Below are 17,340 nucleotides of genomic sequence, written 5' to 3'. Positions count from 1 at the left end.
AGGTTTTGCTTGTTCAATGTGATACGCCTTGTGTAATGTTCATTTTTATAGTTTACTCCGCTAATTGAGTCATCTTTCTCCCCTCACTCTGCAGCTTTCCACACAGACCTAGTCCCGCCCCTTCACTCAAGGACCGTAGGTTGTATTTTGACCATGATCAATGGTCAATGTAGCACATGCAACAATGAGAATGACTATGATGCTGTTTCCACTTTACTTCTTATATATATATATATATATATTTTTTTTTTTAAATTATTTTCCAATAAAAAAATTCATTAAAAAAGACAGCAATACAAACATTGACATTCATTGTACTGTTGAATGAGATGGCCAATTTAGAGGACAAAACTTAACTCACACATACACAAAATAAAACAAAATCCTATTAGGTGGTACATGTATAAGACAGCATATAGTCATTACAAGCAGTGTAGTTAAGCCAAAAATAAATATTGAGTGGAGTACAGCACAGAGTAGCAGCAGATCAACCCAGTTATGAAGCGGTACTAGACCATTTATCCAGTATCGGCTGCCATATTTTGTAAAACAATGGACTTGTATTGGAGGTATTGTATCGTATATTTTCCATATGTATTACATTCCCTAAATCCCGTAACCACATTTCAAAGGTAGGTACAGTCTCCAATTTCCAAAATTGCAATATGAGCCTTTTGGCTAATAGGGTACAAAGAGAGATAGCCTTCCCCTCCTGGTTATTCCCATCAACTGTACCAAACAGAGCGATCAATGGGTCTGGGGCTACAACTCTATCGAAGGCTTTAGATAAGTCATCAAAAATGAGAGCCCAGTAAGCATGAAACTTAGGACGTGTCCAAAATAAGTGGGTCAACGTCCCCTCATCCTGCTCGCACCTCTCACACAGTGGTGAGGTGTCCGGGAATATTTTATGCAGTTTCACTTTTGAGTAACATAACCTGTGTATCACCTTAAACTGTACAAGGTTGTGTCTGATTCACTGAACTGTGGTTTATATTCCTGAGAGCTTCTACCTAGTCCTCATCTGAGATTTCTGAACCAAGTTCTTGTTCCCAAGCCCTTTTAATAGTGTCTGTGGATACCTCTATGTGGGCCTGTAGCACATCATACAGTCTAGAGACTGACCCTTTTGAATGGTGCTTGACAAGGATCATGCTATCTAATGTAGGATTATTTGTCTTAACACCACACTGTGGGATATGTGACCTTAAGAAATTCCTGATTTGGAGGTATCTGAAAAAATGTGTTTTTGGCATGTTGAACTTTCCCTGTAATTGTTGAAAGGAAGCTAACTGACCATCAATGTATAAATTACCATTTGTTGTGAGCCCCTTCTCCCTCCACTGTGAAAACACCATATCATCCAACGCAGGGTGGAAAGCATGATTCAGGCAAATCGGGCCGTCAATGTATGTTAAGAAAATTCTTAATCTGTTTCCAGATTCTAAGAGTATGACAAATTACTGGATTAGAGTCATAAGTGGCTTTTTTTCCACAAATGATGGACTTTTAACAAGTCCAGGGAGTGAGGAACGTTGACAGGAGGCCTGCTCAATCAAAAGCCATATCATTCTGTTGCATCCCAGGTAAACTTTCCCTCCAGAAAGACACAATGTTCAGATTAGCAGCCCAATAATACAGTTTAAAGTGAGGAAGGCCAAAGCCCCCCTCTATCTTGTACTTGCATAAATGCTTCTTTGAAATTCTGGCTGCCTTGTTATCCCATAAAAATTGAATTACTATTGAATCGAGTTTCTTAAAATAGGTTTGTGGTATGAAATTGGGTAGACATTGGAAGAGGTAAAGAAACCTGGGGAGGACAACCATTTTAATAGCGTTTATACGACCAACCAAGGAGATAGGCCGAGTTTTCCAAAAATCTATATTTTGCTTAAGCTGATAAATTTTCATGTCCCAATTTGCTTTCAGTAGCTGATCAAGGTCTCTTGTCACTACAATGCCAAGGCTTGTGAACTTGTCCATCACTGTTCTAAATGGGGTAGATTGCAGAAATTGCATATCCACAGGCCGTGATATTGGCATCAATTCGCTTTTTTGGCAGTTTCTTGCAGCCAGAGAAGGAGCCGAATGTATTTATCAAGTTAAGTAAAGGGGAATAGAAGTTTTAGGCTTGGATAAAAACAAAAGAACATTGTCTGCATATAGGGAAATTTTGTGCTGCGTGTCTTTTATTTTAACAGAACCTATATCAGCACATGCCCGAATGCGAGTAGCAAGGGGTTCCATGGCTATAGCGAAGAGTGCAGGCGAAGTAGGGCACCCCTGTCAGCAGCCCTTGAACAGGCGGATTGACTGCGACATTTCCTGATTGGTTACCACGGACGCCATTACGTGTGCATAAATAATTCTTACCCAATTAATAAATTCCTTTCCAAACCCAAAATGCTCCAGAACCGACATCATATACTTCCACTCAATCTGATCGAATGCCTTCTCTGCGTCAAGATCCATTACCACTGCCTCAACTTTATGATCATGATAATTACGTTGAAAAGGTGTCTCAAATTGTAGTATACATGTCGGCCTGGGATAAAAACCTGTCTGGTCAGGGTGTATGATGTCAGAAATATATATTTTTCAATCGGTTTGCCAATATCTTTGTCAACACCTTATTTTGGGGAGCAACGACACGGGGCAATAAGACGACATCTCCATGGAATCTCTATCATGTTTTTTTTTCAAGATCAGTGCTATTGTAGCCTCACAGTGTTTGCGGGAGTTTGGCATTTTCTTTGGATCGTTTAAACATTCGCAACATAAGTGGAGCTAGACTGGCGCAGTACTTCTTATATAATTCTATGACATATCCATCGGGCCCAGGGGCCTTGCTGTTTGTAAATTGTGCTATCGCTGTGTTCATTTCCTCTAAAGTTATCCCAGCATGGAGTGCAGCAGCTGCCCCCCTGTCTAGTTTAGGAAGTTCACATTCCACTTTACTTCTTAATATAAATCCACAAGCATTCTATAATTACACTATTAGTTTGTGTTTCTTACATCTGTAAACAGCTAGTTTATTTTCTTAGCAAGTTGTGGCTAAGTCGTGTTAGCCACTAATGCTAATCGCTAGTCAGCTGGCTAGCCAATAAATGTACTGAGACAGCGCAAATGTAGCTGGCTATACAGCCTGATACCAGTGATGGTGTAGGCCTAAATCAGCATGTTTGTGCAACAGTATCTTCTAAATCAAAGAGGAATAGGCGAAGCATGAATATGTTCGCTACATGAAAAAAACATTTAATGTAGCCAAAGATTATAGGGTTGCTACCCTGTCACAATAACTCCTCCCTGGCATTTTCATGTCAAACACTGTATTCAAAGTGTCCACTCATATTCTAACTATAGAATTATGATAATTATATTTCCCTGATTCCATCAGTTCACCCAAGTGTTCTGATCTAAATCGCAAGTCAAATCACAATTGCAACATTTGGTAAAAAAATTTTTTTTAAAAGCCTACATTTTTTGCCAATATCGTGCAACCCTTAAGTGGCAGTGTGGAAATGATCTCAAACGAGTGCAGGACATTTATGAAAATGATTTGGGATTGAAGTTTAATATAACAGTATAAAAACAATCAGAACAGAGAAAGACCCATTGAAATCAATTAGAATGTATGTGTTGCCACCCTAGGGTCACACACTACTCATACAGCAAATTCAGAACATTTATTACTCAAACCATTAAATACCACATGATATTTTGTCCATATAGCCCAGCCCTACTGTAGTGAATTGTTTGAACAGGTACAATGCCGATTTAATGCCACCTGCAGTTTGCTCACTAGTATAATTCATTGGCTGATCCCTCCTGATGACCCAAATGGAATCATGTGATCCTTCCGTAACCCATAGGAAGTCCCATCCAGTTGACTATTTAAAAATTGTGAAAGTCCTCAATGGCCCTGCCCATGCTAAAACTGGCTTTTGGGCACTAGAGTCATCTATCTCTTCTGGTTTAGTCCTCACCTCTGCTCTCCTCCTCCTGCTCTCTTCCCCTCTCCTCTGATGAGTCAGTAGGTTAACTGGTTACTCGGGTGTCTCCACTTCATTCCCTCCCCCTTCTCTCGCCCCTCCTCCCCTTCTCATCTGTGTCTCCATTGATGTGATGGTCTGGAGTTCAGAGGAGAACTGGTCACTCAAGTCTCTGTTGGCCAGGAGGAAATCCCTCAGTCTCAGCAGCTCCTCAGTGTCCTACAGAATAATACAGCAGGCAGTCAGACAGACAAAGTCAATCAGTCAGACAACTAAATGGTTAGAATTGTGGTTAGAAGTACCTGTGTGTCTGTGTCAGTAAGCAGCTCCTGCAGCCTCTCTCTCAGCAAGTCCATTTCCCATTGGCTGATAGGCTCCAACCCCTCCGGCACGGAACCGTCCACTTGGTCCACACCAGGAACTAACACCGACAAATCAACAGCCAGCATCTGGACAGAAAAACACACACACCGCATTTCCGCTCCATAGATCAGAGGCGATACAACACACAGAGCTGAGAGCTGATAACACACACACACACACACCTCTAGTATCTGTTGTCCGGCTGCTGCCACTTCTGGTATGTGTGTGAATTGCTGTAGGAGCTGCTGTATGCTGACCTGGTAGCGCCTCATCCACTGGTCACACACTCGCATCTCACAGGAGTGCATCAGCTCGTTCCTACACCTGATAACCTAAGACGAGACGCATACACGTTCATAACACACACACACACACACAAACACAGGTGACATGTGTGTTCATACTGTGTGCGTTTGTGTTACCTCTCTGACACAGTGCTGGTCTACGTAGTTGAAGTGGGAGCAGAAGTTGAGGAGGTTGAGCAGTGCGGACGCGTCACACAGCGCCGCCCCCTTAACCCCAGCTTGACCCCGCGGCATGTAGGCCTGAGGGAGACAAAGGAAGAAATAAAGAGAGGGGGGGAGAGAAGTAGTCAATTATCTAATATAACAGATGAAAGTAAGCCCAGTACAATTTCGATAACAGACCCAATAAATCAGTAATATTTTAGTTTGCACACACACACTACCTTGGCCAGTTCCCAGTGGTCCTGGTACCAGAGTGGGGGTCTGCAATTCCCCCAGTTTACCATCCCCCTGGGGTTTGTGTGGTGCCTCAGGATCACGGTCCTCCACTCTGTACACACCACACACAGGGAGTACAGCTGTGGAACACATACGAGAAAGAATCATTCAATCACACGGCATCATGACAGGCCTCTACTGGAGTAGTCTCTAGTGACCACGAATCCAACTCTCGTTTTGTTCACTCGACCAGAGAGGAAGAGGCAAAGCGAGAGGGGTTTACTACCGTCTAAATCTGTCCACGATAAGCACTGATGAGACCGGCTGCCTTCCCGCCTTTGGGTCAACGACTTCCATTGTTCGAGCAGTCACTCGACTATCTTGTCAATATAGTAGAAAATCTGACTCAGTGTAACCGATGTGAAATGGCTAGTTAGTTAGCGGTGGTGTGCGCTAGTAGCAGTTCAATCGGTGACATCACTCGCTCTGAGACTTGAAGTAGGGTTTCCCCTTGCGTCGCAAGGGCCGCGGCTTTTGTGGCGCGATGGGTAACGATGCTTCGTGGGGTGTCAGTTGTTGATGTGTGCAAGGGTCCCTGGTTCGAGCCCGGGTTGGGGCGAAGAGAGGGACGGAACCTACACTGTTACATCCCTGTAGCTCAGTTGGTAGAGCATGGTGTTTGCAACACCAGGGTTGTGGGTTCGATTCCCACGGGGGGCCAGCACAGGAAAAAAATGTATGAAATTGTATGAAATGTATGCATTCACTACTGTAAGTCGCTCTGGATAAGAGCGTCTGCTAAAATGTAAAAATAAAAAATTAACACAAGAGCCGGATAATACGGGTGGGAAAGTGTCTTGGAAGTGCTAAAGATGGTCGAAGCAGATTCCAGGAGTGGTAGAGCACGTCGCCTAAACGTGTAGAAGACGGAAAGGAGGAGGAAAATCAATCAGTGTTACTGATGTTTGAAGAACAGTATCTGCCTATTCATGGGAAGCTGGGATACATAAGATGCACAGTGAGAGTGTTTGTGAATAAACCCTTGTAGTGTCAAAATTGCAAAAAAGGTATGGTCATGTATCAAGTGTGTGTCAACAGAAGCAATATATTGGTGATGATCTACAGAGTTACAATTGTGGTGGAAATCACCTTGCTGAATTCCTGGAGTGCCCTGCTAGGGTGAAGGAGTTTGAAGGATCACGGATCCGGGCTGTACAGGTCTCATACATGGAGGCGCAGGAAATTGTTGAAGGAGTGAGTGGTGCTGAGGAAGCTATGGCAGCCAGTTCAGATTCAGAAGGTTGTTCATGTGTTGAAGGACACCGACACAATGATAGTGAAGGTCGATTGTGGCATTTATTGCACAAGTGATTAATTGTACTTCCCAAATGAAGAAAAAGTCCAAGAAGCTGGGCAACATTGTATCTGCAAGTTTTGGGGTATTCAGGAATTAACAACTGAAATACTGACTGAAGATGATCCCCCCCTCCCAGGCCCCTGAGCCTGTGTAGTGGTGTGAATTGGATTGGACTATGACTGGAGTGAGATCGTTACATTTTTTGTCTTTTGTATGATATTGTTTTTATTATTCCTTTGGGCAATGGTTTTACTTTTTTTTCTTCAGTTCATTACCAGTACGGTTGGTGACAGCATGCACATTAAAGTAGTGCGAACACCATTATATCAGAAGAGGGTACGCTTTGCAACTGTTCGAACTAATAAATACACTCCTAACGTCCAGGCTACTACTGGAGTAAATTGACACATTATCTAGCTAGCCCATAATCAGTTTCCTCTTTAAATGATTCAGGTTATTTGGGGAGGGGTTAAACTCAACTGACATTATGCCAGCAGACAACTTTTGACTCTCACCTGATTCCCTTTGGAGCTGCACCCGCTCCGACACGGCCGCCGCAGACCTGGGTTCCTAGTGACTAGATTTCTGTGGAAGGATCTCATCTCAGTATCGGTGAAAGGGTGCAACCCCTCCCGCAGTTTGAGGAGGCAGTACCCCGCTTTGAGCCAGTTCTTATACCCGCCATCGTTCAGACGAGCGCTCAACTCTTCGTGTACCATGTAAAAATTAAAACAAACACCAACATAAAGAAGAGCTAGATCTTAAAACAAACGGAAGAGTATGCCGACTATATCTCTGGAACACAATATAAGAAAAGGTCAACAAAGAAACAAAAGTGCGTATCATCCGTGATGTCAAGTTTCCGCGTTTGTCTCGAATCGAAACCCGCCCATTTTCTGTCAGTGCAGTATGGGGATTGTAGTAAGCTAGCTAGACTTTTCCAGCTGCCGTCGGTCTGTCCTGAAACATCGAAACTGTCTGTATAGCCCAAATATGATTTATTAAAGTGATACAGGTAAAATACGACAATACAGGTAAAATAATCGAAATTATTCATTAGAAAATCTAAAGATGTATCTATAACTATAGGCTAAGGCCATACATTATTAGTACCCTAACTACCTTGCCTACATAAATCCAACATGTAGCTTACCTACATAGCAATACTCACCTATACAAGTCAGACTTTAGGTCACATAATACTAAAAGCTATAAGAAACTTATGAAAGCACAGTTGTCAGGATGGCCGAGCGGTCTAAGGCGCCAGACTCAAGGTGAAAATCCTTCCTGGGTAAAGGGGTATTCTGGTCTCCGAATGGAGGCGCGGGTTCGAATCCCGCTTCTGACAATGTTTTTCCCTAACAAAATCGGAATGAAAGAGTCCACTCAGTGGATTCTCTCAAGTTGTGAAAAGAAAACACATCATCATTTTACATTTTACCATTGCCGAGTTTTAAATGCGCTCATCTAGGCTATTTCCCGAGTGATCGAGACAGATCAGCGACATTTCAATTCGGAGGAAAAGAGTGTGTGAGTGTTTTCGTCCATGAGGTGGCGCCATCATCATACCAAACGCCAGAGGCAGCCCTGCATGGACGAGTTTTACTGCTGGCTGAAAGGAGAAGTTTCACTGGTCACCCTCCTAGAGATTTATTTACAGGGTATCCACATAACCAAGGTGTGGTTGTGTGTGTGTGTGTGTGTGTGTTAGAAATATATACCAAGATGTGCATTATAAGAAACGTGTGGCCTAACCCTGCAACAGTAAAGCGTGCATATTTTGTTTCTGTAGTTAGAGGACAGAAAACAACCCACACACCTAATTTACGGACCAGTGGAATTCTCTGATACAGCGAAACACTTTCTTAGAATTATAGGACCCAACTTCAAACAGATTGATACAACAAAGAGCAATTATGAAAATGAAAATACATTTTGTGTTGTATCAAATAATGTCATCTTTACATGAACATTTAATTAGTCTTTTAGGATGCTCACCGAAAAACAAATATCCCTCTATCTTTGTAATTGGATCTCTACGGATTCGATTAAAGTTAAAGTAGATTAGACACCCTGGAGTGTGTGTATGTGTGTGTGTGTGTGTGTGCACGCGCTTGCGTCTGTACTTCCCTGCGAGTGTAAGTGCATAAATGTGGCCTGCTTAGTGAATTGAGAGGGACACAACAATGATGTGCGTGTGATCCCAGCAGGGGGGTTGTTTTAAGCAGAGCGAGATCAAAGAGACATTACTATTCTGAAATAAATCATATGCCCAGGTCTCACTGTGAGAGTCCCCAAACCCCCTACACACACACACAGGCGATCGCGCATACAAACAGGGAAGTCCACGCACACATACACACACACACACACACACACAAAGCACATACACAAGCACACACAAGGATACACGCACACAAGCCTGCATACTTTTACTCGGCTCAACACACTGTCTCTCTCTTCAAAAGTCTGCCCTCCCTTTACCCCCATGGGGCTGCATAACAATCTGCTCACTGGCTCTGTTTCCTTTGTTACCCTCTCACTGTTTCTCACGTCTGCACAAATGCAGTTTCCACCCACTTTCAGCAAATAAGCAGGAAAACGCTTCGTCAGAGAAAATGGTTGTTCATTTGTCAGAGAGAAAGTCAGAAACGCCAACTACATGGTTTGACATGTTTATCCTCAGGGAAGCCTCACCGTCTTTCTCTGTCTCTGTTTTTCAGTCTGCTACCTCTGGATGGGATGGTTTAATTATATGTCATTGTCTTTACTTTGTGGTTTTACTGAAACGTTAGTGTTTCACTTTCTAAGGACTTACTGAGTTCCTTGTTGTTAGTTTGATTAAATAGTCATTCTAGGGATGGGTATATTATTCCTCGAAGACTGTCACCTGGAGATCGAAAAGAAGGAGAGAAAAGGGAGATGGAGAGCGACAGAGAGGGAAGAAAGACACTGGAATCAATTTCATATCAAACCCCATTTGTCACATGCACCCGAATACAACAGGTGACCTTACTGTGAAATGCTTACTGTGAAATGCTTACTTACAAGCCCTTAACCAACAATGCAGTTCAAGAAATAGAGTTAAGAAAATACATAACAATAACGAGGCTATATACAGGGGGTACCGGTACCGAGTCAATGTGAGGGGGTACAGGTTAGTCAAGGTAATTTGGATGATAAACAGTAAGTAGCAGCAGTGTAAAAACAAAGGGGCGAGGGGGCTCAATGTAAATAGTCCGGGTGGATTAATTGTTCAGCAGTCGTATGGCTTGGGGGTAGAAGCTGTTAAGGAGCATTTTGGTCCCAGACTTGGCACTCCGGTACCGCTTACCGTGCGGTAGCAGAGAGAACAGTCTACGACTTGGGTGACTGTAGTTTTCCTCTGACACTGCCTAGTATATAGGTCTTGGATGTCATGAAGCTTGGCCCCAGTGATTTACTGGGCTGTATGCGCTACCCTCTGTAGGGCCTTACGGTCAGATACCGAGCAGTTGCCATACCAGGCGGTGAGCAAACCAGTCAGGATGCTCTCGATGGTGCAGCTGTAGAACTTTTAGAGAATCTAGGGACCCATGCCAAATCTTTTCAGTCTCCTGAGGGGGAAAAGGTGTTGTCGTACCGGCCTACCACTGTTGTGTCGTCAGCAAACTTAATGATGGTGTTGGAGTTGTGCTTGGCAATGCAGTCGTGGGTGAACAGGGAGTACAGAAGTGGACTAAGCATGCACCCCTGATGGGCCCAAGTGTTGAGGATCAGCGTGGCAGATGTGTTGTTGCCTACCCTTACAACCTGGGGGTGGCCCATCAGGAAGTCCAGGTTCAAGTTGCAGAGGGAGTTTAGTCCCAGGGTCCTTATCTTAGTGATGAGCTTTGTGGGCACTATGGTGTTGAATGCTGAGCTGTAGTCAATGAACAGCATTCTCACATAGGTATTCCTTTTGTCCAGGTGGGAAAAGGCAGTGTGGAGTGCGATTGAGATTGCATCATCTGTGGATCTGTTGGGGCGGTATGTGAATTGGAGGGGGTCTAGGGTTTCCAGCATGATGGTGTTGATGTGAGCCATGACCAGCCTTTCAAAGCACTTCAAGACTACTGATGTAAGTGCTACAGGGCGGTAATCATTTAGGCAGGTTACCTTCGCTTTCTTGGGCACAGGGACTATGGTGGTCTGCTTGAAACATGTAGGTATTACAGACTCGGTCAGGGAGTGGTTGAAAATGTCAGTGAAGACACTTGCTTTGAGTATACGGCCTGGTAATCCGTTTAGCCCCACGTCTTTGTGAATGTTGACCTGTTTAAAGGTCTTGCTCACATCAGCTACAGAGAGCGTGATCACACAGTCGTCCGGAACAGCTGGTGCTCTCATGCATGCTTCAGTGTTGCTTGCCACAAAGCGAGCATAAAAGGCATTTAGCTCGTCTGGGAGTCTTTGTAGTCCGTAATATTTTTCAAGCCCTGCCACGTCCGACGAGCGTCAGAGCCGGTGTAGTGGGATTCAATTCTTCGTTCTTTCATATGTAGAATTAGAATGAGTAAAATGTTGTTTTATGACTTGAGCATGTGTGTGGGACTGAGAAGACTTTGGGTCAGAATAGTTCTTAAATGACACTGGTGACACAGAGAGCAAACAGCATATGCCCCAGTGTCTACAGGAACAATCGCAAGCAGTTGTCAATACAGTTATCATCACTCCCACAAAGGTTACGGTGACACATACATAGGCACACGTCTGAAGGCATCCAGTGTTTTAGAAAAACAATCAGATCCATGAAAGGTAAACACTCTGATCCTGACAGTAACTCAAACATGTGATTATGAGGTTGTGTGCATGTGTGCGATTGTGTAATTGTCTGTGAGTGTCTGTGTTCCCACACGTGTATCTGCATATGTGTGTGTGTGTACTTTGATAGCCACCCACATGAATATGCAGATGTATTTCAGGGAGCGTATCTACTCGGCATTAAGCCCACTCTCCACTGCTGACCCAATTTCACACCGCATATTTTGTGTGTGTGTGTGTGTGTGTGTGTGTGTGTGTGTATATATGTATGCTTCTATGACTGTTATTGCATTTTACCACCCTAAAGCAGTGAGTGATGGAGACTCAACCAGACAGGCATGCATGCGTGCGTGCGTGCGTGTGTGTGTGTGTGTGTGTGTGTTACCTCTCCTGTGTGTGAGTTCATGTAAAACAAACAGGTCATTAAAGTAGTTTTCTCCCCACCCAGAATGTCACAGTGGGAAACATGTTACATTACTCACATGTTATGCCTGGAGGTTTAATACTGACCTGCGATTCAATCATCACACACTCTGTCAGCACCCTGAGAAGCATCACACACACACATACAAACAAACACGCGAACACACACACGCACACACACACGCTGAGAGAGAGAGAGAGGTTAGTCAGTGACCCGTGAGGTGAGAACACATTTTGAACTGAAGGTGAGACATTTGGCGAGAGGAATCTTTTAGTGGCCGACCAAAGATTCTGACATTTGGAACTGTGGTGTGTGTGTGAGAGAGAGATATACAGTGCATTCGGAAATTATTCAGACACCTTGACTTTTTCCACATTTTGTTACGTTACAGCCTTATTCTAAAACGTATAAAATAACATTTTCCCCTCATCAATCTAAACACAATACCCCGTAATGACAAAGTGAAAAAATGTTTTTAGACATTTTTGCTAATTTATTAAAAATAAAAATAAGAAATACCGTATTTACATAAGTAGCCAGACCCTTTGCTATGAGACTCGAAATTGTGCTCAGGTGCATCCTGTTTCCATTGATTATCCTTGAGATGTTTCTACAACTTGATTGGAGTCCACCTGTGGTAAATTCAATTGATTGGACATGATTTGGAAAGGCACACACCTGTCTATATACGGTCCCACAGTTGACAGTGGCCCCCATCATGTCATACAGTTAAAGGTTAAATACAGTGGTGGGAAAAAGTATTTCATCCCCTGCTGATTTTGTACGTTTGCTCACTTACAAAGAAATTATCAGTCTATAATTGTAATGGTAGGTTTATTTGAACAGTGAGAGACAGAATAACAACAAAAAATCCAGAAAAACGCATGTCAAAAATGTTATAAAATGATTTGCATTTTAATGAGGGAAATAAGTATTTGACCCCTCTGCAAAACATGACGTAGTACTTGGTGGCAAAACCCTTGTTGGCAATCACAGAGGTCAGACGTTTCTTGTAGTTGGCCACCAGGTTTGCACACATCTCAGGAGGGATTTTGTCCCACTCCTCTTTGCAGATCTTCTCCAAGTCATTAAGGTTTCGAGGCTGACGTTTGGCAACTCGAACCTTCAGCTCCCTCCACAGATTTCCTATGGGATTAAGGTCTGGAGACTGGCTAGGCCACTCCAGGACCTTAATGTGCTTCTTCTTGAGCCACTCCTTTGTTGCCTTGGCCGTGTGTTTTGGGTCATTGTCATGCTGGAATACCCATACACGACCCATTTTCAATGCCCTGGCTGAGGGAAGGAGGTTCTCACCCAAGATTTGACGGTACATCGTCCCTTTGATGCGGTGAAGTTGTCCTGTCCCCTTAGCAGAAAAACACCCCCAAAGCATAATGTTTCCACCTCCATGTTTGACGGTGGGGATGGTGTTCTTGGGGTCATAGGCAGCATTCCTCCTCCTCCAAACACGGCGAGTTGAGTTGATGCCAAAGAGCTCCATTTTGGTCTCATCTGACCACAACACTTTCACCAGTTGTCCTCTGAGTCATTCAGATGTTCATTGGCAAACTTCAGACGGGCATGTATATGTTTTCTTGAGCAGGGGGACCTTGCGGGCGCTGCAGGATTTCAGTCCTTCACGGCGTAGTGTGTTACCAATTGTTTTCTTGGTGACTATGGTCCCAGCTGCCTTGAAATCATTGACAAGATCCTCCCGTGTAGTTCTGGGCTGATTCCTCACCGTTCTCATGATCATTGCAACTCCACGAGGTGAGATCTTGCATGGAGCCCCAGGCCGAGGGATATTGACAGTTCTTTTGTGTTTCTTCCATTTGCGAATAATCGCACCAAATGTTGTCACCTTCTCACCAAGCTGCTTGGCGATGGTCTTGTAGCCCATTCCAGCCTTGTGTAGGTCTACAATCTTGTCCCTGACATCCTTGGAGAGCTCTTTGGTCTTGGCCATGGTGGAGAGTTTGGAATCTGATTGATTGATTGCTTCTGTGGACAGGTGTCTTTTTTACAGGTAACAAGATGTGGTTTGGAGCACTCCCTTTAAGAGTGTGCTCCTAATCTCAGCTCGTTACCTGTATAAAAGACACCTGTGAGCCAGAAATCTTTCTGATTGAGAGGGGGTCAAATACTTATTTCCCTCATTAAAATGCAAATCAATTTATAAAATTTTTGACATGCGTTTTTCTGGATACTTTTGTTGTTATTCTGTCTCTCACTGTTCAAATAAACCTACCATTAAAATTATAGACTGATCCTTTCTTTGTCAGTGGGCAAACGTACAAAATCAGCAGGGGATCAAATACTTTTCCCCCCACTGTACTTTTAATTTTTTACAGGATTGTGTCAAGAAACATATCTGGGGAAGGGTACAAAAAATGCCTGCAGCATTTAAGATCCCCAAGAACACAGTGGCCTCCATCATTATTAAATAGAAGAAGTTTGGAACCACCAACACTTCCTAGATCTGGCCAAACTGAGCAATCGAGGGGGAAGGGTATTGGTCAGGGAGGTGACCAAGAACCCGATGGTCACTCTGACAGAGCTCAAGAGTTCCTCTGTGGAGGTGGGAGAACCTTCCAGAAGGACAACCATCACTGCAGCACTCCACCAATCAGGCCTTTACGGTAGAGTGGCCAGACGGAAGGCACTCCTCAGTAAAAGGCATATGATAGCTCACTTGGAGTTTGCAAAAAGGCACCTAAAGTACTCAGACCATGAGAAACAAGATTCTCTGGTCTGATGAAACCAAGATTGAACTCTTTGCCGGAATGCCAAGCGTCATGTCTGGAGGAAACCTGGCACCATCCCTCCAGTGAAGCATGGTGGTGTCAGGATCATGCTGTGGGGATGTTTTTTAGTGCCAGGGACTGGGAGACTAGTCAGGATCGAGGAAAAGATGACCGGAGCAAAGTACAGAGAGATCCTTGATAAAAATCTGCTCCAGAGCGCTCGGGACCTCAGACTGGGGAGAAGATTCACCTTCCAACAGGACAACGACCCTAAGCACACAGTCAAGACAACACAGGAGTGGCATCGGGACAAGTCTCTGAATGTCCTTGAGTGACCCAGCCAGAGCCCGGACTTGAACCCGATCAAACATTTCTGGAGAGACCTGAACATAGCTGTGCAGCGACGCTCCCCATCCAACCTGACAGAGCTTGAGAGGATCTGCAGAGAGGAATGGAAGAAACTCCCCAAATACAGGTGTGCCAAGCTTGTAGCATCATACCCAAGAAGACACAAGGCTGTAATCGCTGCCAAAGACGCTTCAACAAGTATTGAGTAAAGGGTCTGAATACTTATATAAATATGATATTTCCGTTTTTTGTTGTTGGATAAATTAGCTAACATTTCTAAAAACTTGTTTTTGTTTCGTCATTATGGGGTATTGTGTGTAGATTGATGAGGGGGGAAAAACAATTGAATACATTTTAGAATAAGGCTGTAACATAACAAAATGTTGAAAAAGTCAAGGGGTCTGAATACTTTCCTAATGCACTGTATATATAGAGATTTTTTCTGTCTGATACGATGTTCTTCCCCGGTGCATTTCCATAGAATTTTGATAAATACTATTTTCATGAAATAAATATAAATCGCTACATTTTTTTGTGATTAAGCTTGCTTCTCCCAGTGATGATACAGTCGACATACTACAGAGGGAGCAGCTCATTGGATAAACACTAGATGGCGATAACGAGAGGGAAACTGCATGGCAGGGTTGGGAAAGGATTAGTTCATTGTTTTAACCATGGTTTGGGAGTAATTGATTACATGTAATGTAAAACATGTAATGTAAAACATGTAAAACTGTAATCCGTTACGTTACCAGCAAAAACATTGTAATCAGATTACAGATACTTTTTGAAAAACTAGATGATTACTTTGAGGATTACTTTTAAATTCAGAAAGGATGTTTGAGGAAAAAAATCTTTGACACTCTGTTTTCTCCAATGACATTCAAATCAGCATTGAAAAAACGGGAAAGTTTAAGTTGGTTCCACCTGAGCGAATCTGACCACAAATCAAAGTCCACTATGATGACACACCAAATGTGTTTGATGGATCGCGGGAAAAGAGCAGGAATAGGCTTTTGTAGGCTACTGTCCAAGCTATGTCTTCCAATGGAGCGACTGCTGTCGGCATCCAAAGATTATCCAACTTGAATAAATGCTTGGAGGTAAGGATGACAGCAGTGGTGTTGTCTACGGCAATACTGATATCACTTATTATTGATATCTACACAGCGCATTGATGTGAATCACACTGCTGCTCTCTCATTTAGTTATTTGAGCCTTACGGATTGTGGTTGTTGTGGATGGCTGTTCACAAATCTAAATGTGTGTTTGAACCCACTAATGGTTGAATTCAAGAAGTTTAAGCTGCCTATCAATCATTGTTTTTGAAACCATTGTTTTATCATGCTGATAATAAAAACAGCCATAGACTTAATGGACACATGCTCAAACTCGCACACTTTTGATAGACTTAAAGGGACAATCTGTAGTTGCTACATCCATTTTTTTATATATAGATATATACAGTACCAGTCAAATGTTTGGACACACCTACTCATTCCAGGGTTTTTCTTTATTTTTACTATTTTCTACATTATAGAGTAATAGCGAAGGACACCAATAAGAAGAAGAGACTTGCTTGGGCCAAGAAACATGAGCAATGGACGTTAGACCGGTGGAAATCTATCCTTTGGTCTGATGAGTCCAAATTTGAGATTTTTGGTTCCAACTGCTGTGTCTTTGTGAGACACAGAGTAGGTGAACGGATTATCTCCACATATGTGGTTCCCACAGTGAAGCATGGAGGTGGAGGTGTGATGGTGTGGGGGTTCTTTGCTGGTGACACTGTCTGTGAATTATTTATAATTCAAGGCACACTTAACCAGCATGGCTACCACAGCATTCTGCAGTGATACGCCATCCCATCTGGCTCCGCTTAGTGGGACTATCATTTGTTTTTCAACAGGACAATGACCCAAAACACACCTCCAGGCTGTGTAAAGGCTAACTGACCAAGAAGGAGGGTGTTGGAGTGCTGCATCAAATGACCTGGCCTCCACAACCCAATTGAGATGGTTTGGGATGAGTTGGACCTCAGAGTGAAGGAAAAGCAGCCAAGAAGTGCTCAGCATATGTGGGAACTCCTTCAAGATGGTTGGAAAATCATTCCTCATGAAGCTGGTTGAGCGAATGTCAAAAGCTGTCATAAAGAAAAAGGGTGGCTACTTTGAAGAATCTAAAATATATTTGTTTAACACTTTTTTGGTTACTACATGATTCCATGTGTTATTACATAGTTTTGATGTCTTCACTATTATTCTACAATGTAGAAAATAGTAAAAATAAAGAAAAACCCTGGATTGAGCAGGTGTTGTCCAAACTTCTGATTGGCACTGTATACCTATTGATTCTTGATGAATATAATTTATAAATGTCTCATGAGCTTAGTTCAACTGTCACACTCCATGAGGACCCAAAATATAAACTTGTTTTTCTCCAATGTTTGTGAACATTGTAAATGTCAACAAACGCTGTATAGCCTCATAACATGGTTAAAACAATAATGTTGATATCATGGATGGTCAGTCCTTGCATCCATAGCTCTGTCTATTAATCCGAGAGTGGTTACATTTCTCCAGGCCGATCCCTCAAATTTTACCAAAACAGAGGCTGGGCGGCCATTTTGTTATTGTTTCATCTGTGGATT

The 17,340-nt window shown here is 43.0% G+C and overlaps 1 protein-coding gene and 1 non-coding gene across 3 annotated transcripts; one reads left to right on the top strand and one right to left on the bottom strand.

Moving 5' to 3' along the window:
* Positions 1-3,545: 3,545 nt before the first annotated feature.
* zgc:153935 (uncharacterized protein CXorf38 homolog) lies at positions 3,546-7,289 on the bottom strand. Of its 2 annotated transcripts, none has more exons than XM_029725107.1 (6): positions 6,911-7,289; positions 5,044-5,178; positions 4,778-4,900; positions 4,613-4,687; positions 4,295-4,441; positions 3,546-4,211 (listed from the first exon to the last, which is right to left on the bottom strand). In XM_029725107.1, the coding sequence occupies exons 1-6, from the start codon at positions 7,112-7,114 to the stop codon at positions 4,047-4,049; spliced, it is 849 nt and encodes a 282-aa protein (XP_029580967.1). In that variant the 5' UTR covers positions 7,115-7,289; the 3' UTR covers positions 3,546-4,046. The 2 variants fall into 2 exon arrangements, with proteins under 2 accessions (XP_029580967.1, XP_029580966.1); XM_029725106.1 differs by having other exon boundaries at positions 4,538-4,687; positions 6,911-7,288.
* Positions 7,290-7,631: 342 nt separating this feature from the next.
* Positions 7,632-7,743, top strand: trnal-caa (transfer RNA leucine (anticodon CAA)). The gene is made up of 2 exons: positions 7,632-7,669; positions 7,698-7,743. It is a non-coding gene; the product is annotated as a tRNA-Leu (tRNA).
* Positions 7,744-17,340: the final 9,597 nt, after the last annotated feature.

The sequence above is a fragment of the Salmo trutta genome, chromosome 31 (assembly GCF_901001165.1).
Source record: "Salmo trutta chromosome 31, fSalTru1.1, whole genome shotgun sequence".
In the NCBI taxonomy this organism is placed as follows: domain Eukaryota; kingdom Metazoa; phylum Chordata; class Actinopteri; order Salmoniformes; family Salmonidae; genus Salmo; species Salmo trutta.
The sequence above is the reverse complement of the archived record's forward strand: the minus strand, read 5'-3'. Positions and strand labels throughout refer to the sequence as shown.

What these genes read in the sequence shown, in the direction of transcription:
- zgc:153935 (XM_029725106.1), bottom strand. Translation starts at nt 7,114, where the DNA reads ATGGTACACGAAGAGTTGAGCGCTCGTCTGAACGATGGCGGGTATAAG. An exon ending in ACCAGCACTGTGTCAGAGAG is followed by an intron (nt 4,688 to 4,777) that starts GTAACACAAACG and finishes GTCTCGTCTTAG; the next exon opens with GTTATCAGGTGTAGGAACGA. An exon ending in TTACTGACACAGACACACAG is followed by an intron (nt 4,212 to 4,294) that starts GTACTTCTAACC and finishes ATTATTCTGTAG; the next exon opens with GACACTGAGGAGCTGCTGAG.